Below are 27,104 nucleotides of genomic sequence, written 5' to 3' on the forward strand. Positions count from 1 at the left end.
TCCTGCGCTCTTCCCTGGGGGAAAGAATATAGCCAGGATTGACGGGCATTGCCTCAACCAATTCAGTTAAGTGGCCCCGTCCTGGATTAATAACTTGGGCAGACTTCCCAGTGGATTCGGCAAGGTATTGGGTTTCTCTCTCCCCCAACCCTCCCTTCTCTCTGCTCTGCACATGTGTGCTAACATAATTACAGAGAGGTTGCATCTTGCAATAAGATACCCTTTTTTAAAAGGAGGGCCTCCTCCTGAAGAGGATGGAGAGAAATTCAGGGGGAGGGAATGTGCTTGTGTAGCCTCGTCATGTTTTTGGAATGGCAGACTTGGAGAAAAATGGTACCGTGGAGGCCAGCAGGCTGGTTCCCCGCTGCAAGGGCAAGGGGGCAGGCAGGATGGTGTCGGTGTTGATTTCAAGCACCTAGAGCAGGAACGTTCCTTACTAATTTTGTGCTAGACCAGTATTAAAACTGCCTTTTTGCACCGGCTCGCTCCTCCAGATTGTATTACTAAGAATCTGGTCATCAAAGAACAAGTGCTCTGTTGTTCACAAAGGTCAGAGGTTACAGTCTTCTGAGTTTGGTGGTCAAGTGCTCAGAAATATTTTACAGATTTAGTTGAAAACCTGAGCAGATGCTCCTGCTCTTGTTTACCCGTGGGGATCGGGTGACATTCTTCCCCACCCCTTGGGAAGCCGACCAATCACAGCAAGGAGTGGATTTCAGTGCCTCTCTGGCCTCCTCCCATAGGAGTCTGCCCAGGCCAGGCTCTCTGGAGCCTTGGCGGAGGCTGAGCACTTAACTCTTGGGTATCTGAATCACGGGGAGCTGCTGACCTTGCAGTTAGCTTGTTCCCTAGTTCATGTGGGCTCTCTGAGCCCGTATGATGTTAAGCTAAGCTTGCTTGTGCCCTCAAGGGAATGTTCCTAATGAGGCAAGGTGCAATGCACTGAGCTTGCAGAAGCTGATTTTAAGCCTTAATGCTGCCAGTAACCAGCGGTGTAACCTTGGGAAAGTTACTTTCCCTACTTGGACTGGATTCCTTTTCTGCTAAGTTAAGTGGAAAGGAAAGGGGGAGAGCAAACATATGTGACACAGCGATCTATGCCAGCCACCGGTGTTTCACGTATGGCTATCCTGAGGTGTGTGGACAGACGTGCAGCCTACACTGCGTGCCTCTTCTGAAGCAGCTTGCGTTTTACACTTTGCCGTCTGCAGGGCACATGCCATTCACCCGATTTTCTAGATGAAAAGAGTGAAGGCTAGGGAGGCTGTCCGACTTGCCCAAGGTCAAAGCTAGGAAGGCCCATCTGGCTCTAATGCCCAGGCTTTCTTCCATTCCACTGGGCTGGCTAAAAAAGCCCTAGAAGTCCTTCCAGCATTTTCATTCTCATGCTCTGAAAGCTTTAACTCCTTAGTGGCTTTTAGTCCTGTCCTGCGGAAGCCCAAACATAGCTGTCTTCCCCTTCACAGCCCTGTTCCTAAAGCGACTCAAGTGACTTCGACAGTCTTGTCGTCTCCTGAGTCATGAGGGAAGATGGTGCAGCCACCCATTTTCCCTTCCCTCCACAGGAAGGTGCTCGTCCTTTCTAGCCAGCATCTCCCGCTCCCTGCGCATCTCCCCTCCTTCATGCACAGGCAGGTGTTTCCTTTCCTCTGTGGCAGGTGTTTATGATCGTGGCGTATTTCTGATTTAAGGGTGGGGTGCAATTTTGAAGAGAGTAAAAAAAAGAACCCAAAAACCCCACGTCCTTTACTTGAAGCTTTTCTGTGACATAGATCCTGCAGTATTGGCTTTACTCCTACTGGGAACCCCTGACATCTGTCTCCCCACCCCCACCCCGCCCCGTGTTAGAAGCTCCCCCTTTCGAAGAGCTTTGTTTTTCATGATAGTCCCCATAAATTCTCCTAACCATCTGTTATAATAGGGACATCTTGCCCAGTGGAACACTTCGTGTTTCTCTCCCTGCAGGTTTTCCTTTAAAAGTCACAGAGAAAATAGCTCTCTTTAGGTGAGTTCTCATCGATACTCTGTTGCTATCAATTTAAAAGAAATTATAGTAGTGGCTCTAACATGTCAGATTTGCCAAGGAGGCATTTTCTGTCCTTTGTTGTGGGCCAAGAAAAAATGACAATAAACAGATCAATGGACAATTATAATTATTTAGACAGGCACTAACCTAAGTGTTGTATATACATTATTTCTGATTTTCATAACAGCCCTGCATTTATAGACAAAGAAATAGCGATTGGAAGAGGTTAGGTTAGAGTCCTTGCTCAAGGTCAGAGTCTGTGAGTGGTGATTTGGCAATTTGATGCCACTTCCAAAACCAGGTTCTTTCTTTAGTACCATGCTGCCTCCACAAAATGATCTTAAGAGTTCATTTAAGCATCTGTGGCCATGCCTCAACTCTGATCACCCCAGAAAATCTATGTCTTCCTTTAAAAAGGGAAGTATCATGTTACGTGATAAACATCAGAGTTGAAGACAAATTTTTAAGAGAGGTGTTATTTTCTGGTCTTTGCCAACTTTTACAATCAGGTAATTTTTACTGATGTTTAGTTTGAGTTACTTTCACTGAAACTGAAATCCATCCCTTCTGGTTATAAATGAAAATACTAAACAGCTACTCATCATCAGATCCTGGAGAGTTAGGAATTTCACTTTAATTAGGGTGGGCAGGAAGAGGTGGGCCTTAGAAGAGGAGTAATATACAGGTAGATAGAGAAAAGCAGGTTGAATTTTCTTGGAGTAAGGAAATACTGTCATTTGCTCCAGCATTTGGTATATCCTCTGTTCACCTTGTCTTTGAGCACGTGAGAGTGGGGACAAGAACCCACAATGCAAGGCGGCTGGGTATTAATTACTTAGGCCTCAGGCTTCTCCCTCCTTTCAGGACCCACTTAGGATTCACTTCCGTTATAGTTCTGTTGGGCTCTCCCGGCTCTCTTGAGTTGTGTGCAGTGAGACATTCACGCAAGAGAAGTATATTTTACTAGGTGGTCCCTGCCATCCGGATCAGCCTAACAAATATTTCAACGAGTACTGTGTGCCTATTATATGCCAGTCACCTGGCATAACACCGATGATCCTGAGATGGATAAGACATGACCACTGACCTTGAGGCTCTCATAATCAAATTTGCAGTCTCATTCAGGATATAAGACCTACAGACACAGAATTAACAAAAGGCAGTTATACGCTTAAGGTTGTGAAAAAATAAGTGAACCAAGGATGGTACATTTTACCGGGGTTCAGAAATCACAGGGGTTCGGGTTTGCCTGCATAGTAAAGACAGGGTTCATTTACAATCTCGTCCAGGGTGTGGGGCGGGGCAGGGCCAGGGCAAGATGGGGTATCGCTCATGCCACTCCTGGGGAAAGGAGGCTGTGAACACGGCTCACTGGATGAGGATAAGGCCCTTACCCTTCTGGAATCGGTGGTGGAGGCCTAGCAGTCGGCATTTTTAAGTGGCAACGTGGAGATGCCGGCGGCTCATGTGACACAACAGCAGCTTGGTCCCTGAGATCACAGGTTTTACGAAAAAATTAAGCAATCTCTGTATTTCTCTTTCAGTTCCTTAGTTAGCTTTTGAGAACAGTATTTATTCTCTATTGTAGAAACCTTGACATTTATTCTTGTTGGGCTTTTAAAAGGTAGAGAACTTTAAAGCTAAGTCATACGCCGCTGAAGACCTTAGGAGGCCCGTTTGCGAGAAGCACGCCTCGCTTGTGTAGCAGTGTTCTTGCTGGTTGTCAGATATTTTATTAGGTTCCCTTGTGAAAAGCTCACCTAATGAAGAAGCCCTCTCTCTCCCCCATTTTGGGTCCTGAAACTTACCTAAACCCTCCAGTGGGAGAAGGCGTAGGGAAAGGAGCTTCATCTCTCCCTCTCCTCCCTCCCCAGCTTCATAGTAGCTTAACTTAAGTACCCTGTGAAGGTAAAGATAAACGTGAGAACCTTTAGGATGAAGAGAACATTAGAGAGGAGAGAAGTCAGGGGAGGTCATATCAGGCTTAAAGTGGAAACTATGTTACAACCTAAGCAAGGAGCAACTGATAGGTCTATAAATAGGAATTTATCTCCTCATAGAGAATGTTTGGCATGGTTGTAGCTTCCCATGTGGGGGACTGTTATATTTACTAAAAATAAACTGTGTTTCAGAAATGATTAAAGTAAGTCCCACTGAACTCATTTATGTTATTAAAAGTGTAGTCATAGCCTGAAAATAAACTCTATAGAGTTTAGTATGTTCTATCTTTTGGGAGAACTCTGATATTGAAGCCATCAGTTAGATCTGGGATAGAATGGTCTGGTTCACTCTGGCATAGATTAGATAGATTACCTTCTCAGGAAGTAATGTTATTTCGGTGTTTTTCGTTTTCCTGCTGGGTCAGAAGACCCCCAACCTGCAGTCATACACCAGACTCACAAACAGGCATTATAAAATAAGTGTGTCATCTAGGGAAGATAAAATAGTTCGAATTCCCCGGAAATCGTACTCTTAATTCGAGTAGGTTGGGTATGGCCATTCAGAGGAGGATGCAATAAAAATTGGCAGGCGTACATTCTCCAATAGCACTTCTTGGAACAAAAACCTTCAAGATGTCTGACTTTGTTTCTCACACTCCTGTTATCCTGATTGTAACCCTTTAAAACGTGCGGCAAATTCCTGGCATCTGTCTGCCTGTCAGCTAATCTCTGACACCCCTGGCTAGCTTGTTTTCTTCCTGTGAGTGTATTTGAAATTAGTAAAAAGCATCTATTAATTTCAGTATCCTCTTAGAAGATTATGAGAAGCTGAATTTTGGCTAATAGTGGAATTGCTTAAAGCATATTCCTCAAAGTTATTTGACCAGGGAATACTTTGCAAACTCTAATGAGTGGAACAACAGAGTGAGGTATGACTCATGCACGATGTGGGCCAGGATTAAAGTAGTCCCCAGAAATGGTTTCAAAGACGAGCTAATGGCTTCAAGAAGTGAGTTACTTGCTTTTTTTTTTAAAGGCTTCGAACCATATTTTGGAGAAGTTAAATCATTTTAAAGTGTAAACATGAAAGAGATTAAGCCATTTTTTGTTTTACGTGCCCTGCCCGCTCCTGAGCGCACCGGTTACAGAAAGTCTTTTTGTATCAGGCAGTCTCGCTTGTTCTCCTTATTTCTCAGATCCAGCATCCACTTTGAGTGTTATATGCATGTATTTGGTGTTTTCTTTTGAATGAATACATTGTAGAAGTAAACCATTGCTAACATCCATCTAAAAATTGTGGGGCTGCCTCCTGACCCTTGGTGAAATGCTAAAACAAGGTTAGTACTCCCAAGGTGTCACATTCCCTAAGTGCTTTAACCCTTTTACTGCTGTGCCTCTTTTCTTCCCTTAACAACCACTCAGCTCCCCCTTCCCCCCAATACTTTAGAAAAGAAAGCCGAGGTTCTCCTGATACAGTATTTTCTGAAAGGTGAAGAGATAAGAAAGTTGGTGAGGTGGGCTTGACAAGTTCATGGAATTCCTTGGATCCCAAACCCAAGTTTCCGTGTAATTGCTTTCATGTAAATTTCGTTTTGTGACTCCCACTACTAGTCAGCTGTTCTAACAGTAATTGGCAATGGTAATGATAGATGTAACGCTCTGATTACAGACTAGCATAGTCTGTTTGATTTGAGTCTGACAGTATCCCTGTGATGTCGGCATTAGTACCCCTATTTTATAGACGATGAAAATAGAGAGAGAGAGAATGTGTATACACATATATACATATACATTTGACTGTTTTTCATACTGGAATTCGGAAATTAAGTTAAAGTTGTATTTCTACCATTTTGGTGTGGAATGGTTAGGGACAGTACATTAGGGAAATAGGCTAGTTGACTTTTTGACCTAGACTTGCAGCCTAGACATTTAAAGATTCTTTGATAATTTCCGTCATAGTCATCAGGTGAGCACGCTATTAATGTGCATAGAGCTCTCTTGTTTCTTCCTCTTCCCCTTTGCCCTGCTTGTGTTCACTTCTCCCCTCTCTCTCACTCACTCTTTCAAATAAATAAATAAATAAATAAATTCTTTAAAAAGTATAAAATAGTCATATAGTGAAAAGTTGCTCCTTGATTCTGGTCTTGAGCCCTCGCAGTGCCTATCCCCTGGAGGCAATGGGTGTTTTACCATTTTGTGTATAATTCCTCATTTTTTTCTTTTCAGTGCTATTGTGCTATACATTGTTCTGAACCTTTCTTTCATCTCTTAAAAATATATAGTAGAGTATTTCCTAACAGTATTTTAAGAACTTTGTCCCCCCTGCCCAGGCTATATGGTGCTGTGTTGTAAGGAGGAACCATACATAATTCATTGAACAGAAGGATCTTGTCTTATTCTCCTATCTGTCCCTGCTCTGTAAACAACATTTGTTCATATTGGTTGAACTTAACATTCGTTCATGTTGCTTGAACTGAGTTGAGTTTGACTATGCAGAATATTTTAGGAATGAGTTATTTCTGGTGGTGGTGTATTCCAACTCCCCGAGAGGATTTTCCCTTCTCTGAGCACCAAGATGTTTAAGTTATTTTGGAAATAAATCCGTGTAAAAGGTATTATGTAACTATATATTTCTTTTTCATAGTATAATAGTAGACACTTTTCTTAATGGTTTTAACACAGTTGTCAACATCAATTATTGTTTCTGACTTAAAGGATGATATTTCAGGAGCATCTGCTGGTTATAGTATAGTCCCATTTTGACATGTGTCTGCATTTTGATATCTTACCTGGTTTTTGGATTTTTTTTCTCTTGGTCCCTCATGCTCCTGATGTGGCTGCCTCTGACATAATAGTCCCCTTTCCTCTGGTACTTAGTCCTTAACTGCTTCCAAGTTCCCTTTTCCTAATTTGCCTTTCAAATTTTCAGTGGGCAGGTAGCCAGATAACCAGGACAGAAATTTACTTCTAAAATAAAAATAAATAGATGGAGAGAGAAGGCCTGGCAGAGCTTTACTGCTGATGAAAGTACACGAACACTTTGGTATTTTGGATACTTAGGGAGCCATTTGCTTCCTAGTTATTACCATGTTCTAAAACAGCTCTGTCCAATAGAACTTTCTTTGGCACTGGAAATGTTTTATATCTGCCCTGTCTGCTGGCCTCATGTGGTTCTTGAGCACTTGAAATGTGGCTAGTGTGACTGAGGAACTGAAAATTCAGTATTAACTAAATTAAATTCTTATAATGACTAGTGGCTGCTGTGTCAGATGCATGATTCTAGACTCTAGATAATTAACTTATTTACAGCAAGTGTGGTTATAATGGAGTTTGGATTGGGATGCTGTTTTATTGTGTTGAGCAGAATAAATTTATGGTATTGGAAGAGAGGCAGTTTGGAATGTTGATGTTCAGATTACCTTAAAGTAAATGGTTAGATTGGAGCTGCTTTTTCATATTAATATTACGATTATTTCAAACTATTATTCTAAAGCCATTGGTGCAGGCTTGTATTTATGGTTTCTAGCTGTGGTAAAACTTTGAGTCCTTTTGGTTACTAGGGCAAAATTAGTAGCACTCTAACTTTATTTATAGGACTTGGTTAGACAGTTGCCTGAGTGCCAGAAACGCCTACAAATAACTTTGACCTTTCCTAATAGAAAGTCAAGGGATAAAATGTTCCGTAGTAGAAGATCTCAGTTGTATGTGGTATACACAAAATGTTACTTTTTAATGGAGAAAACAAAATAATACTAAAAACAGATAAGAAACCAAAGGAATCAAGAAGTGATAGATTTTGATATCAACTAGGAAGAAAATAAACCAAGCGCAGTAGGAGAGGACGCAGTGGGAGAGGAAGGACCTCCAGGGAAAGAGAGCGGTCTGGAGAGTTTTCTTTGAGGAGGTGTTTTTAAGTTGAGGCCTGAAGATAAGAGGGAGCGGGCCTTGCATAGGATGAGGAGGGATTTCAAGAAGAGGGAATAAAAGAGTTAAGGGGTGCCGGGGAGAGGGATGGACTTGCTCTAGATCAGGAACTGGCCTGAGGTCAGCTCATGTAGGCATTAGCCTAGAGATTGAAGGTGAGATAATGATATGCACTGAACTTGGAGAGGCAGGCACTTAGCAGATCATATAGGACCGGTCTTAAAGGCCATTATAGGAACTTTAGATAGAGAACATTTTAAAAAATTTAATTATTTTATTTATTTGAGAGAGAGAGAAAACACATGTGTGCATGAGCACATGAGTGAAGGCAAGGACAAAGAGAGAGGAGGAGGCGGAGAATCTCAGGCCAGCTCCCCCCGCTGAGCACAGAGCCCAGCTTGGGTTCGATCCCCACGACCCTGAGATCATGAGCTGAGCTGAAGGCAGATGCTTAACCGACCGAACCACCCAGGTGCCCCCAGGAAGCAAACTTTTTTTTTTTTTTAATTTATTTATTTGACAGAGAGAGATCACAAGTAGGCAGAGAGGCAGGCAGAGAGAGAGGAGAAAGCAGGCTCCCTGCTGAGCAGAGAGCCTGATGCGGGGCTCCATCCCAGGACCCTGAGATCATGATGTGAGCCAAAGGCAGAAGCTTTAACCCACCGAGCCACCCAGGCGCCCCAGGAAGCAAACATTTTTAAGTGTGACGTGACGCTGTAGAATCAGGGAAGTGATATGATCTGAGTTGTGTTTTAAAAACTCCCTCCGGCTGCTCTGCGATGAAAGTTGTGAGGGGGAGCCACAGTGAAAGTGGAGGAAGCCCTGAGATGTCCAGGAAGGAGCTGCTGGGGGCTTGGGTTAAGGTGGTGGTAGTGGAGACAGAGAAGTCAGACATGCAGGACTTGCTAATGGGTTTCATGTGAGGGGTGAGGGATCTGGGAGGGAACTCTGCCTTTCATAATTGCCTGGTGGTACCACTTAGTGGGGTAGGGAACACCAAGTATATATTAGATTTCAAGGTGGTGGTGGTGGGAATTAAAGCCCAGTGTGGGGCACATGTATGTTCGACTGGTCTATGAGATGGTGAAGAGTCTTATTTGGAGCGTGAGAAGAGGTCTAGGCTGGGGGTATAAGTTTGTAATTATTAAGATGTGGGTTGTATATGAAGCAATGGGAACAAGTGAGATAACTCAGATAAAAGATGATGAGCCAGGATTGAGCCCCAAGGAGCACTTCTTTTTGAGAGATCTATTGAGGGAGAAACCAGAAAAAGGCACTGAGAAGAAGTAATCAGTAATATAGGGGAACCTCCCCCCACCCCCGACTGCAGTATCTCAGAAGCTTAGAGAAAGAGAGTGTTTCAAGGAAGTTGCCAACTTTGTTGAATCCTGATAAGAGGTGAGATAAGTTGAGGACTGCATTGAATTAAGTGACAGGGAAGTAGTTGACATTGGCCAGTTTAATGGAGTAGAGAGCTTGGAAACTTTGAGTAGATTGAAGAAGAAAAGAGGGGTGAAGTAGACACCAGGTGTGGTCAACTTTTTTGAGAAGTATCACTGTGAAGTGGTGAGCTGGGAAATGGTAGGGAGGTGAGCGGTCAAAGGAGAATGATATAAAAACCGACACTCATTTAGTCACTTGCCTGTTACTGAACATTACGTTTTTTTAAAGTTCTTTTGCTCTTACAGATTGCTATGATGAACTTCCTTCTACACTTGTGGGGCTTTTTTTTCTTTCTTTTTTAAAGATTTACTTATTTATTTGTCAGAGAGTGAGAGAGAGCGAGCACAAGCAGGGGGGAGCAGCAGGCAGAGGGAGAAGCAAGTGGAGGGAGAAGCAGGCTCCCCACTGGGCAAAGATCCAAATGTGGGACCTGATCCCAGGACCCTGGGACCACAACCCGAGCTGAAGGTAGATGCCTGACTGAGCCACCCAGGTGTCCCTTGTGGGGCTTTTCTAAGACAGGCTCCTTGGAGATGGGATTGCTGAGCCATAGGCCATGCATGTTTCAGAATGTCATAGATACTGCCCAGCTGACCTCCAAAGTGGTGACACCACTGTATACTTACCGCATCACTTCATGAGAACAGTGGGAGGTTTTCTGAAGATGGACGTTATGTTTATTTGCTGGCCTGACAGTGATGAGTAGAGGGGGGAGAGATTGATGGTTCGGGAGAGGGGATGATCAGCAGAGCAGTGCAGTCCTCAGGTAGGTGCCTAGGGAGGGGTGTGAGCACAAGAGGTGAAATGGGCCTTAATGCCAGGGATGCTTCCATCATTATAAAAGAGCATAAGGGAGAGGAGATGCATGCATTTCTAGGTAGGGCTGTAGATTTGGTGGGCAGAAGACCGTCTGAATGCTTCTCTTTTATTTTTATTTACTTATTTATTTATTTTGGGTAAAGATTTTATTTTTAAGTAACTTCTGCACTCAACATGGGGCTTGAACTTACAACCCCGAGATCAAGAGTCATGTGCTCCACTGTCTCAGCCAGTCAGGTGCCCCTGAATGCTTCTCTTTTAAAATGAAATATTTGGATAGAGCAACAGCCGAAAGTTGGATGGTGGGGAGAGATTGAAATAGGTTTGAGGAGAAGGTAAGAGTGGAGTCATTTTGGAGAGTGGAAAGCTTACAAGGGCAGCTTTGGTGGAATTGCTTGGCACTGTCAAGGGCGCATTTGAGCTTTGTGATCATGAACTTGTAGTCAAGTCGGTCAGCTTGGTTATGTGATCTCTTTCCAGCAGCGTTCAGCTGTGTGGGCACAGGCACAGAGAAGGCAGATAACTGTTTCACCAAGTTTGGAGTTTTGCCACGTGGCAGGGATGGAGAGGACACATGATTGAGGGTATTTGCAGAGGAGGGATTATAATTATGGACCATTGGAATGACAGTTGCACAGAGGAGGGAAAGGAGGACATGACTGGAGTGGGTAGATAATGAAAAAGTGGTCGGGGTAGGGACTTCCCGGGAGGGCAGAAATTGTACTGGAGGGGGTACCAGAGTGAGTAACTTGGACGTATGGGAGCTTATTTGAGAGTATGGTTGAAACAATAAGGAAAAACAGAGCTTTCTTAAGATAATGCATTTTCTTCTTTTAGGGATAGTTGCTCTGCGTAGGGTAAGAGCTCTAATATCCCCAAGTTGCCTGTAGCTGTTCTGAGAGGTGAGCTTGAGACACACCCTTTCTTTTCTCCGTGTGTGCATCTCGAGCTTACTTTAGAGATCATAGAAGGTGACCACAGTTTCCAAGAGGTTTCTTAAACTGTGCTCTTAGTGACATCGGTCCTAGGGAGCGGGAGTGGTCCTTGACCAGAGCTGCAGCCTTTGGAAGCTCAGGCACAGCGTGTGTCCCCCGAACTCCCGGCCTCACCTCCATCGTTTGTTGCTGGAGGCCTTGGTGATGGGCAGAGGTAGCCTGCAGCGTTCTATCTAGGGTAAAACGGCCATTGATTCTGTCACTCTCGATAAGATTTTACCAGTGAGTAAGTGTGTGCAGGGGACACCATCTTGGAGTCCCCACAGCCTTGTGTTCAGCTTTGGGCTCCTTTGAGCCCCAGTTTCCTTTTATATGTGAAAAGGATAAAGCAGGGCCTGCTATACAGTGATACTGTGAAGGTGTAAGGAGAAAATGCCTGCCCAGTTCCGGCGCAGAGTCTGTCCTGGGTGAGTGCTGGCCGCTGGGGGTGTCTTACACCAAATCCGTAAGCCCGGGAGGAATGCTCCCGGTGTGTCTTCCCAGGTTGAAGGTGGCCCAGAGGTGGCCACCCTGTCTCTCCTTCCTGAGTCTCTGCTGTTTTGTGAGGGCAGTGAGCTGTCTGGACCAGCTTTTCAGACCACCTGGGGCTTTATTTGGATTCTGTAAATCTAGGCTGGGGGCCTGAGAGTCTTCATATTTAAGTAGCTTCCAGCCAACTGACTGACCCTGACCATGACCGACCCCGACCGTAGTGCTGCTGAGGCTAGTCCGTGGGTCACATCTTGAGTAGCAGAATTCCATTAGAGAATTGCCCTGTGGGAATCCTTGCTATTTTAAGCTGAGAGGAGGCAAGGTTAAAAGAGCCCTATTCTTTCAACTTTTTTTTTTTTTTAAGTCAAATTCAGTTGGACCTCATGTGGCCCATGTCTATAGCTCAGTGTTGTGGGGAGTCTGTATTGTCTCTACCCTTCCCGAAGGTGAAAGAATATAAATTATGGAGAGAAGGTTGCCTTTGGATTTCTTTTGGAAATCTTCAGGGCCTGATTTCTCAGGTATGTATGTTTACGGAATTGTCTTGGCTCCCCAGAGGTGCACATGTCCCCCGCCAGCCTTCTGCACCCACAGAGAAACTTGCATAAAACAGGCAGTCTCTTGAATTGTTAGACTTTGTGGCAGAGACTACAAAATGTGGCTCCAAACCCTTTCTGAGAGTCTGGCCCACCAGACTCTCCACATTACAAAATCTAGCCCTTTCAGAAGAAGGAATTCAGGATGCATTATATGGTTAGAATTACTGGCAGCACCCATATTGCTGTCCCTGGTAATCTGATTTTTCTTTCTTGGAAGCACGCGTGCCAGACTTCCTCTGTGGGCCCTCCCTGGGACATTTCCTTCTCTGAAGCTCCTGTTCACATGCTCCGTCCTCTGAACTAACATACAGGCCGATAAACCTCAGAGCACGGTCACGCAGTCTGATAAAATGTTCTCAGAGAATGAGGTATGTGTGCGCCCTCATCCTCTGTGTCATTGAAGACCATGGTCTTCCTCACGGTGTCTTTGTAGTGTGGAATGGTTGTACTTTTGTGTCTCTTAATCCGAATCCCATGTAGCTATAAAGCATGGGTTTCTTCCTTTGACTTTGACAATTTAAGAGATTTTTTTTCCTCCAACCTCTTTGTTTCCTTGCCCACCCCCCCCCCCACGCCCCACCCCAGCCCTGGCCCCTTTTTTTAAAGGTAGGAAAATGTGGACATGCAGGAGCATGAATAAAAGAAGTTTCACTTAGCTTGCCTGTAGGTTTTTGGAGTTTTTTGGTGTGTGTGAAGAAAACACAAAAGAGTTTGATTTCGCCAGACTGCTTACCCAGTTTTTAAAAATTACGATCAGAAAAGGAAAAGAAGCATATGGGGATTTACGAACTTTCCCTGTGGTTCCAAAGTTTATAATAGGGCCACACACAGGTGTTTTGGAGGTTGTTTTGGGATTTTGGTGACATATTTGAACTTTTCCGATTTTGTATCAAGGACCCCTTTTCTGTATTTTTATCTTTCTTTGTTCCCGGAGAGCACTGGAGAGCACGGGTATCTTTATCCCACCCCAAACTTGATTAGAAGATAACACCATAAAGTGACAATATGCGAAATTCTATTGTATTTGTTCTTTTGATACTTGGTTAAGAGTGAACGAGACCATTTTCTATCTTCAGAGAGTTTGAAAAGACTATAATGGCTTAACAGTGTGATTTTAATAGTTATTAAGAACTGCATTTATATTCATATAAAATTGATTATGGATGTTAACAGTTTGTAGAAAGTCAGGGTTTGTTTTCCCATTAGGAAGAAAAAGGCTGTCTCAGGTTTAGGCTTGGAAGTTCTTACTGCTCTTTTGTACTGGAAATGAGGTAATCCTGCCTTCAGAGGAAGCAGAGACGTTCTGCATAAAGAAAAAGAAAAGGTTTGGGTGAGGCTGAAAACACCTGCCCCACCTCTCCCAAGTTTAAATGAGCTGGGAGTTTAATAGGTGGGAGGAGAGAAAAGGTCTTTATTACAAGCTCTCTGGCAGAAGGCACATAGTGGGGAAGGAAAGGAAAAGTGACTTGACTTCTACCCTACGGAAAAAAGGAGTTCCGCTGTAGAAGGCCCCTCACACAGGAGCGTTACAGTGGGGAAGGATTAGGTGAAGGAGAGCAAGCGGACCTGTACCAGCGCAAGGCTGGCCTTGAGGGTGAGGCTTGCAGACCTTACTTGGAGATTTTACAAGCACAGGAGAGCCGTCTCAACATGTCTGAGGGGAACAGAACCCTGAGGCAGCTGGAAGGTGGTAGGCCTCTTGTTTTTGTTTTTTTGTCTCATATTGTTTTTTCTTTAATGGAATGAAGTATTCCCCAAAACACAGAATCCTTGGAGAGTGTATGGTGTACCTACTGTGTGCTAGGTACTATACACAAGACTCCATGGCCAAAATTAGATCGGCTCTGCCCTGAAAGATATGGATAAAGGAGATAAGGTTGGTAGGTACAGGAATGCAGTAGTCACTGGCCCAAACGATGAAAGCCGTGTTACAGACGCCTGGCTCGCAGAGGAGGGAGGGTTTCACGTGCAGCTGGGGTGGGCTTTTGGGTTTGAGCCAGCGGGGAAATGGGTAGGAAGTAAGGAAAAAGCATGGACACTGTTGTATGAAGGAGTCAGCTCTTTTCAGAGTCAAAACCACTAGGACACATGATTTGATGATACTTGTTCACTGTTGAACATAATGGATTCGAATATGCCTGGTGTATCAGAGGCACTAAGTGTTTGAACGGCACTTAGAGAACGTGGTCACCAGGAGCTTGACAGATAGTTTACACAGTTCTGTCATTTGATCTAATTACAACTACTCCACAAGGAGTACTATACGCAGTTTTTGGTTGAGGAAACAGGGGCCTCGTCTTAAGTTAAATAACTTTCCCTAGGCCATCATGAGAATAATTGTGGACCAAGCTTCCAAACCCGTGCTTTGTCCCTTGTGCTGTCCCCCATGCCTAGTAGAGAATCTGCAACGTGCTAGGGGCCCCGAATCCCTGTGACTCTAAACCCTTGCTTGTCCTCTCTCCCTTCAGAAAGGAGCTGGCTGTGTTGATCTGAACTAGGGCAACACTGATAAAAAAGATGAAAGCCTATTTGAGTTTACATGTACTTTTTCCTCTGTTTTAAATTCAGAATTATTTAGAAGAGTGGTGTAAGGCCAGCATTGCAGGGAGGGAATACAGGCTCTGAGCAAGCTCTGTTTGTGCTTGGCTTCGGGCGGGGGGGGGGGGCCCTCTGGAAGAATTGGACCGAGGGGAAACTTGACTCAACTCCCCTTGATCTTGGAGGGCATAGTGTTTTCATTGCTTCTTTCATGTTTAGAGAACCCATCTTAAACTAGTTTGAGTCTAACATTAGAAACTGGTGCTGGTGGTTTATTACTAGCCCCGCCTATCCCTGCCTTTTGCAATAATCTCTGTGAGTGATGATTGTGTTTCTAGAAGTAGAATGACAGAGAGAGATTCCCTGAAGGCAAATAGAGAGAGTGCTGTACACTCCAGTTCAGACGCACGGGGCTGGGAACTCCCAGAGAGAGGGAGAGGGAGAACGGGAGGGGGGAGAGGGAGGGGGAGAGGGAGGAGAGAGAACAACAGAACAGTCAGCTGGAGAGGAGGGAGGAGGGGGGAGGAGACCGGTCCTTGTAGATTTTTAAACTCAAGTGATTTGGGGGGGGTTTCTCCCCACCCTGAACACTTGCCCCCCCCCAGTCTGGCACCTCCTTTCCTACAGTTCACTGAAGTGCCTTTTTGCAGTCCAGGATCAACTGACCGCTGAGTCTGAGCAGCCGGGTCTGACATGATGTACCTCTGGGTGAGTACGGAGTGCTGTGGCTGAGGGCTTGCACTTGCACATATAAGGAGTGGAAAGCTGCGAGGTTCGGCTCTCGCACAAATGGCCTTCCTCTCAGAGCACAGACTGCCACATCCCCTTCTGCTCCCAGGTGTTAGGTTTTTGAAACCTGGCAGTGATTGTGACATTGGTTAGGTTGGTTTGTTTCTTTTTAAAATGTTGTTTATCTTGTTAGGCTTAGGCGTGAGGGTGAGCTCCCAGTGCGGTGTCATCCCCTGGGCTTGGTAGGGTTGGAGAAGGCAGATGGGGCAGGCGAGACGAGCCAGGCGCTTCAGGACCCGCGCTCTTCCTGCTGGGTCAGGACCCACCTGTGTTGTGTGTTGGGGGCACTGTCTTCGGTAATCAAACCATCTCTTTAGATAGCGAAAGCCAATGGGTGGCGTGATTCTTAATTAGGAATGAGCGTTTGTAAGTTTTTATCTAATAATTTTTATTGTCCTTCACCATTGTCTTATGAAGTAGGTCACTGTTGTTATGAAAATTTTATGAGGGAAGTAATTAAGTCACACAGAGTGACTTGCCCATAGTTAGAAACCAAGTCTGTAGCAGGTAGAATAGTAATTAATAACTAGACATTATGAAGTATTTTATATTTGCCAAGAATGAATACCTTACATTATTTTAATTTATCGTTAACTATGACATTGTAATTTGGGATGAAGAGAAACATACTGGGATTGGAGAGGTTTGAAATTGTGAGATGTGATAACTTTTAGGGGAATGACAGGGAAAATAATACAAGAAAAAAAACAACCCTTGCTTTTAGTTGTGAAAAGAAGAGCATCTATAACCCCTTGCAAAGATGGCGGCGCCCTCTCTTGAGCGGACAGCTGTTGTGTGTTGCTAAGGGAGCCTCCTCGACGTGATGCCCTAGGCTACCTGCCAGCTTTTGAAAGTTTCACTTTGCCCTTTGCCCTTCAGCCTAGATGTCTGGAATTGCAGAAACCTACTTGGCTCAGGCTGACTAAATTTATAAATATCAGAAGTCAAAATTTTAATGAGGTTTCTGGAGATGGAGCTTGGTCACTGTGTGTGTGTGTGTGTGTGTGTGTGTGTGTGTGTGTGTATGTGTGTGTATGTGTTGGGGGATGCTTCTTTCCTGATTCTCCCTTCATATTTGAATATGACCTTGAAATGTAATTTCCTCCTCTCAATTGATTTATTTTTCTGGTGTTTGTAAGAAGTCAAAGAACTCTCCAACACACTTTACGAGATTGAAGTAGTTTTTTAGCTTCCTGTGAGCAAGGTCTGTGTCAAGGGTCTTTGTGGTCTTGGTGTTGGGACTGATCAGCTCTCTGTTGACCAGTCTTGATTTATTGGAAGAGGAGTTAGTGAAAGGGAGCAAACTGAGTTAATCTTACTTCTACTCATTAATGTTTGGTGAGAGCAGACAATGGCAGTCTCAATTGCTTTCTTGTGCTTATAGTTATTTGTAAATTTATCTCAGTTCCCTGAACTTAAAGCCTTAGAATAGAACTTCCCCACCAAAGTGCCATATATTGGACTGTGGTGCACATATGCCGACATAACTACTCCCCTCCACACTTGGAGCAGCCAGGTGGGGCCCAGGACTCTCCTGCTCGCTTGGACCACATGCATTCTAGTTTACCACTTTGTGCCTTAAAAATATTACAATTGTCTACATGTGCTGTGACATCTGAAAGTTAGAGTAGCACTGTCCAGAGGGCAAAATGTGCATCAACTCTGTTATTATCTGCATCGTCTCTCCCAATGCCCTACACATTTGTCGAATTCAGTGAAAATGTCCAGAAGGAGCCATATAGCTTCATAAGAACCCAATATAGAGAAGGACATCTAGGTGGTCCGGCGTCAAGTGGGGAGGCACTGAACAGGTTTGGTGGGGGAAATTTGCTGACCACAGAACAGGAGATCAGAGTTTTGTATAGGCTGGGGCCCAGCCATGTGACACTGGGCAATCATTGAGCTGCTCCGAGCCTCAGTTTCTACATCCGTAAGATAATAGAACTTCTTCTAATGCTCCGGTCTGTGAGGTCTGTGAGGTGAATTTGTGTAGCAGTACATACGCTGGAAGGACACCCAGTTGCGTCAGAGTGTTTGGGTCCTGCTAAGCATGAGAGGACTGGGAGGCATCCCTGTTGCCTGCTTGGTTTGTTACCAGCAGTGAGTTATAGTACTGTTTCTCAGAATTTTAGAAAAATTACTGAACTGTGTTCAGTTGTCGGTATGTCTGAGTGGTATTGACATTCTCAGAACCTGAAGAATAGATTCTGAGGAATCTGAAGAATAAAAGTTAGAGCTCCTCCAGGCATTTTGGTGTGTGTAGTTGGACATGGCTCCTTCATTTGGTTCTGTGTCTAGAACTCTGAGGTGGAGCACCATCTTGTGCTCTCTGTGCATGTCTCTTTGCCAGATCTTCTCCCCACTTTCCTGTAGAGTCCCCTTCCCTTTTAGAGAATTTGCTAGCATCAGTAGACAGCAGGGTATGGCACCAAGAACATGGGTTTTGAGACTTTACTGGGCCTAAATCCCACCTCTGTCATTTCCAGTTGTATGGCCATGAACAAATTACTTAACCTCTCTGAACCTTCGTTTCTTCATGTATCACAGAGGGAAAATAATAACCTTTCACGGGGGTTATCGTGAGAATCTGAGATCATCCAAGATGTATTGAATGGCACATAGTAGATGCTCAGTAAATAATTAGTGCAGGTCAACTTTTTGCTTTGAAATTTGCATGGACAGACTGCTCTCCCCTCCACCCGCCAGCATTACCTCTAGCAAATTAAGGAAGTATTTGACTTTGTGTAGGAAGAACTCTGATAAACACACACTAGTTTCAGGTTAAATATCTCCCCTTAATCAGTATTTTAAATACCTGTGACTGGAGAACCCTCCTTTAAGTTGTCTCCTGATGGAAAACATCCCCGTTGTGTTTTTTTTTCCAAAAAAAATTTTTTTTTACTGGTGTGTGTGAGGGGAGTGTATAATACTGACTGGTAAGCATTCCTTATGTCCTTTATATTCTCTCTCTCCCCTTCGTGACTTAACACAGGGAGGAGGGTGGTGCAAAGGGGAAGGGGAGGGAGGGAAGGAGGGCGGGAGACACATAATTCCTGTAGTGATGGAACTTACTCGTTTGATAATTATACAATTTATATCCAGAACAGGGCTGAGGCCAAAGCCCAGGGCATTGCAGTAGAGGTCTGAGAGTACAGAAACCAAATTACAGACCATTTATTTAAATTCCCAGAAATTACGATGTGTTCTGTCTGAGCTGATCTTAGCTATGCTGGTTCCAGGCTCTCTTACCTGTATTCTCAATGGCTGAACTTGTGGATTTCATTTTAAACTGTTGTTTTGTCATAGTTCAGTCCTTTCTTCTTAATAATTCCGCTCAGCCAACATTTAACGGATGCCTGTGATGGGCAGAGGACTGTGCTACCAGCTGGTACAAAGACAAAGATGATTAAAGACTTTCGTGCCCTTGAAACATTTAGAACACAGCAGCAGTGAGCTTGTGTACACAGATAATAATGATTTTCGTATGATGCTCTTCACTTAAGAAGATGCTTTTAGATGTTATCTTATTTCATCCTCACAGCAGTGCTAAGGGCTAAGTATCATTGTCTCTATTGCACAAGTGAGGAAAGACGCCGAGAGAGAGAGCACGTGACGGGAAATGGCAGAGCCGGAAGCTCAGTCTCATCTGTTTTTAACTCTATGGCAGTTTTTCTTTTCACACTCTCCTTTTTTGGGAGAAGCTGATGTTTTTGGTCATTTACTTTAACTGTTTGTTTATTGAGTAGTAGCATATATGTTAGGCAAACCACCTCATTTAGTTCTCAGCACACCTGGGAGTTGGCCATTAGCCTTCATTTTACAAATGGGAAAGCAGCACCTTTAGTAACCTGGTAGTCACATAGTTGGGAGTTGGCAGAGGTGGGATTTGAACCCTAGTCTCTCTGGCCTCAGAGCTTACTGCACCACGTGTAGCATCTTCTTTTATTTGTTCGGTAGTGTTTAGTTTGTCACTGCTGCCATTTAGCATGTTATGGGCTAAACTAGAGAAATGAAAATAAGGTACCCTGAATTCTGTTTCCATATCCATCAATTACTTGAGATAAGTTACATAGCTGTATAGGCCTTGGTTTTCCAGGTTGTGAAAAGAATGTGGTAGTTCTGGGGAACATTAATGGAGTCATCTCAGAAAAGTGATCCGCTATCTTGTAATAAAGTCTCAGTAACTGATGCTTTATCCTAAAACTTGGAAGCCACACTGAGAGTCTGAAGACAGAGTTTTGGGTCCCGATAAAGCCACTTACCAGTGTATGACCCTTCTAGCTTTAGTTTTCTTTTGGGGTGGGGGAGGGGCAGAGAGCAAGGGAGAGAGATAAATCTGAAGCAGACCCCGACCCCCACCCCCCAGCCTGAGACAGGGTTCAGTATCACAACCTGAGCCAAAACCGAGTCAGTCACTGAACCGACTGAGCCACCCAGGCACCCGCAGGCTAATCTCCTAATGCTCACTTTTGGTCACAACTTTGCCATTCTAATTGGTCTACACAGTGAGAAAACTAGCCTGAATAGTGAACTGCGTTTCACAAAACACAGAAACAGTTCAATTCAGATAACACTGGAGGCCAGATCCTGTGAATAGATACTTGGCGGTGAAAAGCCATTAAAAGATTTTAAGTAGGATTGGGAGTAGGCTGAAGTGGAGTTGATAATTAGATTTTTTTTTTTTTTTTAAAGATACCTGCACAGATTAGAGGGTAGTAAGAGTGCAGAGAGAGGCCAGGTGTTGGTGTGTAATAGTGGAAGTGGCAGAGAATGTCAGAGACCAGGGGAACTGTATGAGAGACATGCCCAAGGTAAACTTGACAGCATGGGGGCGCTCAGTGGGGAATCTACTTGAGGATTTTCTCCCTCTGTCCCCCCTCCCCTCATGCCCTCGCTCTCTCTCAAATCAATAAATAAATCTTTAAAAAAAATTGATGGAATGTTGTCAGCATTTGGAAGGTGGACCAGGGTTTTTAGAGGAGGGAAGCTGAAGGAGATCATGAGTTTGATTTGAATTTATAATTTTAGGATAACTTTGAAAAGTTCAGGGGGAAATTCTGCTTAGATAGTTGGCTACCTAGGTCTGGAAATATAAGGGAAGATAGAGGTTTAAGCTATAAATTTGTGAGAAATCTGCATGCTTTGGTAATAGAACTATGTGTAGTAGGTATGATGATGGCTTCAGATGAGAATGTCCTAAAAAACGGCAGAAAATGCAGAGCAAGAAGAGAAATTAATGTCTGGTAGAAGATGAACCAACCCTCAAAGGACGCAGGGAGCAAGGTTCTAGAGAGCTAGTTCTTCAGGAGGAAAACCAGCATGCTAGGAAATCAAGGTAAAAGAGTGGCAGGAAGAGAGAAATGAAATATGCTGACAACATCTACGAGTTCAGAGAAGTCTTTAACAGAAGCTGAGACAGGCAGGCAGAGTGGGTGAGGAGTAGAAAGGGTCACTGATTTTGATGATTGGTGAGATAATTGTATATTTGGGAACTGTATGTAATTCCATGTGGCTTGTATGTGTGGGATGAGTGGAATAGTGGTGGATGAAAATTTAGAATTGTGGAGACCAGATGATCTGAGCAGTGTAAAATAATGGGCTTGTTTATTCAGTAAGGAACCATTGATGGATTTTAAGCAGGATCAGATACGATCAGATTTGTATATTAGAAAGATAGTAAGAGGTTTCTATTATTATTGGAGAGTTTATATTTATATTGTGGGTGACATTGGTTTGATGCATATTTTAAAAGCTCAGAAAGTTATAAGGGGTTAAACAAATAATTGTATTAACAATAGGAGACTCGAATGGTTAACGTACTTATTGATGACAATTATGTGTCGATCACTTTCTAAGGGGTGGGGAAAGAGCACGAACAAGACAAAATTTTTTCCCATAAAGAGTTTTGTAACTGGGAAAATAAAATTGTAAAACATGTAAACAAATATGTCTCTGAATGCTTTAGCTAGGGTGAGATAGGCCTGAATGATTAACATCATCATGTTAAAATATGGAAGGAGAACATTATAAGCAAAAGGAGTAGTAAATACAGAGTCCTCAGAAACAAATAAGTTTGGGGTATGTAAAGGACAGAAAGAAGGGTGGTGTGGTTGGAATGTAGAGAGCCAAAAGGTTGTAGGAAGACAAGACAGAGAGGTAGGTGGGGGTCATATCATTCCCCATGATAGAGATTTGTTAAAATGGGACCTTAACGGTAACGGGAGACTTCAATCAGGAGAGTGGCTTTCTTCAGGGAAAGTGATAACGGAGGTCAGGAAGCTGTTGTAGTCAAAGCAAGAGTTGATGATGACTTAGACTCTGGAGGGCAGTTTGAGAGGACTAAATATGTGCTTGTCTGTGTGGTGAGAAAGAGGAATCTGGGTTATTCAGCTTTTGGGTTGAAGAATTAAGATGGACAGACTGTTTCCTTACAACAGAACAGAGAGTCCACAGAAAAATAGTACTTATGGTTTGGACTTGTGAAGTTTGAGCTCTGTTAGATATCCTGGTGGAGAAGTTCAGTGGCAATTTGATAGGAGTCTAGAGCACATATTTAAAGCCTGGGTGAAGACCGTAACTAGAGAACAGGGCTGAGGCCAAAGCCCAGGGCATTGCAGTAGAGGTCTGAGAGTACTGAGAATTGGGTAGGGTAGGAGGGAGACAAGGCGAGTATGTGCTGTTGTAGACTCTGAAGAGGAAGGGGTTGGATTTGGATAATTTGAGACCAAATAATTTGTCATTGGCCTGGTAGGATGTTGGTTATTGGGAACTTGGTAAGAGCTCTTTCAGTTGGAATCATGGGGATTAAAAAAAGCCAGTTGGAATGGGCTGGGTTGTTAATTGGTAGGTGAGGCTGTTGAGATAATGAATGTTTAGTTGTAGAGTGGGGCAAAGAATTGGGGCAGGGACTGGATGGGTATACATACGGGTTCAAGGGAAGATTTTAAAATTTTAAAAATTATTTTAAATTTTAAAAATCAAAGTAATGTATTATTTTTTTCTGTAAATGTCTATATATGCAAAAAAACTAGAAAAATACATATACAGAACTCGTAATGTTTGCCTCTGGTAAGGATAAATGAGATCAAATGGCAACACTGGGGTCAATGTGAGCTTAAGCATTGTCTTTTTTTTTTTTTTTTTTAAAGATTTTACCCATTTATTTGAGAGAGAGAGAGAGAGAGAGTGAGAGAGAGCAAGAGAGCATGAGCAGGTTGAAGGATGGTGGGCGAAGCAGGTTCCCTGCTGAGCAAGGAGTCTGATGTGGGTCTGGATCCCAGGACCCTGGGATCATGATCTGAGTTGAAGGCAAACACTTAACCGACTGAGCCACCCAGGTGTCCCATAGCATTATCTCTGATACTCTAATTTTTATGGCAATGAATTCATATATTTGGGGGTTTTTTGGTAAGGCCTTTTTTTTTTAATTTAAATTTTACTTAGTTAATATATAGTGCAATATTGATTTCTGGAATAGAATTCAGTGACTCATCATTTATATACAACACTCAAGAGGAGATTTTTTAAAAGATAGGTGGTATTTTTTTTAAGATGTTCTTTATTTATTTCAGAGAGAGAGAGGGATAGTAGTGAGGGAGAATGAGGAGCAGACTCCCCACTGAGCAGAGCCCGACATGGTGCTAGATCCCAAGACCCTGAGATCATGACCTGAGCTGAAAGGCAGACGCGTAACCGACTGAGCCACCCAGGCACGCCTAAAAGATAGGTGGTATTAAGGCAAGTTTTATGTCAGTAGGAAAGAGCCAGTTGAGGGGAAGAAATTGGGGATGCCGAAAGTAAAGAGGCTAATGGCAGGACCAGAATATGTTACCCAGCACATACCGAGGGATTGGCCTTAGATAGGGCCAGAAGCAGTTCTTTCTGGCAGCATTATTCTCGGGCAGAAGAGGGAGTCCTATGATTGTGTCTTCTTTCTTTTTAGACACAAGATGAACAGAGCTGAAAATGGCAGTGCAGGGAGTGGAGAAGTATTGCAGATTTAAGGAGTGGGGACATGGTGTGAAATAGTGGTCCAGCTCAAAAAAATGGGAGTGAATTTACTAGAGGGGTGTAGTAGGCTTACGATCTGTGTTCCTCAGCCTGATGTGAGTGCTGGCAAGTCAGCCGTGTGATTTTTATCCAGCAGGCTTCTGTTATTTAGACACAAGAGAGGAATACATAAATTGTTGCATTCACCGGGAGTTGAGATTTTATTAGATAAATTAGATGAAGAGAAAAAGGGGCAAAGGAATTAAGACTTTTGAAAAAGAATGTATATGGTGTTGGATCCTCGAATCAGAACTGGCTTAGGAGGGAAGTAAGAACGTGAGGTGGGGGGAGTGGAAAAGTGGTAGGGTCCTTGCATAGCTTTGAGGTCTTCAGGAGGTTGGAGAAATGTAGTGTGGGAGAACTGCTCGAGTGAGCAGACTTGGTGTAAGGGTTGGGTGCTCCAGCTGCTTGAGAGGTTTGGAGATGGTGTTATTGGTGATGACGGTGTCAGGATGTGGTGCCAGGTGGGTGATTATTGGTGAAGCGGCAACAAATTATAGTTGGTGCTAAAAACGTGGAGACAACACAGCTAGGAGGCCAGAGTGTTGGGTGAGGAGGCCAGAGTGTTGGGTGAATCACCTGTGGTGGGGGGGGGGGGTTTGAAATTGTCAAGAATGATAAAACTAATAAAGGAGAGAAGAGAGGGAGCCCAGTGGCAAGGCTGGAGGAGGTGATCTCTGTTCCAAGGGATCTGCAGTTGGAGTGCAAGATGCCTGTATAGTCCAACACTCTATGGTAATGGGGATCAAGGAGGCTGGTGGCCCCCACTGAGGTATATAAGGAGTGGGAGAGAAGCTTTTACTGCAGTTGAAGGAGGATTCTCAGGGGCAGTTAGGTTTCCCTCGGAGCAAAAAGGTGAAGGGAACATCACGGAAAAGAGAGTGAGTATACAGGAGAGTTTACTGAGGATGGCTCATGGCTTCTGGGGCTTGGGAGGGCAGGGCTAGCAGGTGGTGAGGTCAGAACAGATGTGCACAGCACCATGAGGTGAGTCGCCTGGAAGTCTTGGACCTCTGATGATCGAGGTGAATGAAGGTATGGGCCAGGATGGAATCGTTCCGGAAATCTCTTGGAAAAAGGAGATAACTAGTTAAACCTTTAAGCCAGAGCAGTAGTTCTCAAAATTTATAGTGCTTTAGAATGCTACAGATCACCGAGCCACACCTCCAACATGTTAGATGCATTATATCTGCATCTGGGAGTTTGCATTTCTAATAAACTCCCAGGTGATGCTGATGCTGCTGGTCCAGAAATTATACTTTGACAATCATTGGTCCAGGGAAAATACTCGTGGCTAAGTAAGAAGCTCTTAGCCTGGGCGATGGGTAGAGGTTTCCTTGGAACAGCTGTGTCAGGCTTCTCTGACTTCGGCAGTTTAAGGAGGAAGTGAGTATATGATAATTTTTCTCGAGGGATAATAATTTCTAAGTGATTATCAGCAAACATTTGATGATCACCAAACATTTATTGAATATCTGTTTTATGCAGCAAAATGAGGATCCCAGGAGTTCTATTTTCTTTCTCAAGGATAGTGAGGTTAAAGGGGCACAGAAATCAAATAGGTAAATGACCATACACTGCAGCAAAGGCGACATGCCAGTCCCTGGGAGGTGTGGGCGGTTGTCAACAGGAGTTCAGAAAAATGGTCCATTGAAGATGGGATTGATCAGGGGAAGGGTTTCAGGAAGGAAGTATAATTTATGGTAGATCCTAGCAGAACCAACAGAGACAAGCCAGATGGAGAACTGACACAAGCATTGGTGCAGAGTCAACAATGAACATGAAGCTTGATGACTGCTCAGTGAGTCCCATTGCTTTCGTGGCCCAAGACTCCATTGTCTGTATTATTATAATAATTTTCTAATGGGCCTCCTGGCTTCTGTTCTTTCCCTCCAACCCCTTTGCAAAGTCTGTCCTCAACACAGAAGTCAGAGTGACCCTTTAAATGTCACACTATGTTGCTTGCCTGCCCAAAACTCCCCGGTGGCTTGGGCTGTCACTTAGCAGAGAAGTCAGATGCCGGCCTGTAAGGCCCCATATGACTGGCTCCCCTGGCTAAGGGTTTGACTCTGTGTTCTTCTACACTGGCTAGTCTTTGAACATATGAAACACACCCTTGCCTTGGCGCCTTAGCACTTGGCCTAAACCCCTGCTCTTCCTCCAGATATCTGCAAGACTGCCTTGTTTGTATGAAATCTACTTAGTTGCCGTGTTAGCAGGTATCAAGAGCACCCTGTAAAATGTTAATTCCTACCTTTCTGCCCAGCGTTTCTCATCTGTTTTCCCATCTCCGTTTTTCTCCATAACACCTACCAGCGTCTGACTTGCTGTATGTTTATTTATTGTCTTTCTCCTATGCTCCAGGGAAGCCCGGGTATTCTGTGCTCATAGAATGGTACCTGACACTAGTGGGCACTGACTGGGCATTGGTGGAGTGAAAAGAAGGGAGGAAAGTAAAGATTGGGGAATAGTGAAGAGACCAGTTTACTGGAAGAAGTAGGAGAGGGAGAGATGGCTCAGAGGACAAACTGGAGGATCTTGAATACTAGATCACAGTTCTGTAGAAAATAAGAAATTCTTAAAAAAAAAATTCACTACAGCAATATTTAACCTTCTTGAAATAGAGCCATGTAATTGGGTTCTAGGCACAGAATGGTTTGGAGGGGGGAGCTGGAAGCAGGGAGATTACTATTGGGTTGTTGTTGGGTAATAACCACGGGTTTTTCAGGTATGAGTCAAATGGCTTTAGATCACGATTTAGATCCCATTTGGAAATGGGAGTAAAATTTTTTAAGTAGGAATAAAAGTCTTTTGTTTGTTTGTTTTTGTTTTTTTAAGATTTTATTTATTTATTTGACAGATAGAGATCACAAGTAGGCAGAGAGGCAGGCAGAGACAGAGAGGAGGAAGCAGGCTCCCTGCTGAGCAGAGAGCCCGATGTGGGGCTCGATCCCAGGACCCCGAGATCATGACCGGAGCCGAAGGCAGAGGCTTAACCCACTGAGCCACTCAGGCGCCCCAGGAATAAAAGTCTTATGCATGAATGTAAATGAGAAGTTTGCACTTGAATAAGAAAGATGCCTGTTTTAATATGTGTGTTTTAATACTCTTTGTTTTGATATAGCATTTAATCTTAAACAATTTTCTTTTGTCATGTTTCTTTTACTTAATTAATAATTCTTTAAAGATTTTATTTATTCATTTGAGACAGAGAGATATGGGGAGAGGCAGAGGGAGAGGGAGAAGCAGACTCTCTGCTGAGCAGGGAGCCTGACATGGGGCTCAGTCCCAGGACCTGGAGATCATGACCTGAGCCGAAGGCAGACGCTTAACCATCTGAGCCATCCAGGTGCCGCTTTTGTCATGTTTCAATTCAAAACATGGAATTTTGTTGTAAAATTTATATATTAGGGTATAAATTTGGAACCAATTAAGCAAATGCGCATCTTTCTAAATTTTAAGTTGTTCGTTTGGAGGGTTTGAAAATTAGTTTGGTCAGAGCACACATATG

At 43.7% G+C, this 27,104-nt stretch overlaps 1 protein-coding gene across 20 annotated transcripts in view; it reads left to right on the forward strand.

Moving 5' to 3' along the window:
- RBFOX2 (RNA binding fox-1 homolog 2) overlaps nucleotides 1-27,104 on the forward strand; it is a 266,816-nt gene that overhangs the window by 108,046 nt on the left and 131,666 nt on the right. For 3 of the 20 annotated variants that reach the window (XM_080810609.1, XM_080810606.1, XM_080810610.1), the window contains exon 1: nucleotides 15,245-15,463. The exons of the other annotated variants lie outside the window; for them this stretch is intronic. In XM_080810609.1, the coding sequence (XP_080666735.1) occupies nucleotides 15,449-15,463 (15 nt within the window). In that variant the 5' untranslated portion in view covers nucleotides 15,245-15,448. Of the gene's footprint in view, nucleotides 1-15,244; nucleotides 15,464-27,104 lie in introns of those variants that run through there. 20 annotated transcript variants of the gene reach the window in all.

Source organism: Martes martes (assembly GCF_963455335.1).
Source record: "Martes martes genome assembly, chromosome: 8".
NCBI classification, from domain to species: Eukaryota; Metazoa; Chordata; class Mammalia; order Carnivora; family Mustelidae; genus Martes; species Martes martes.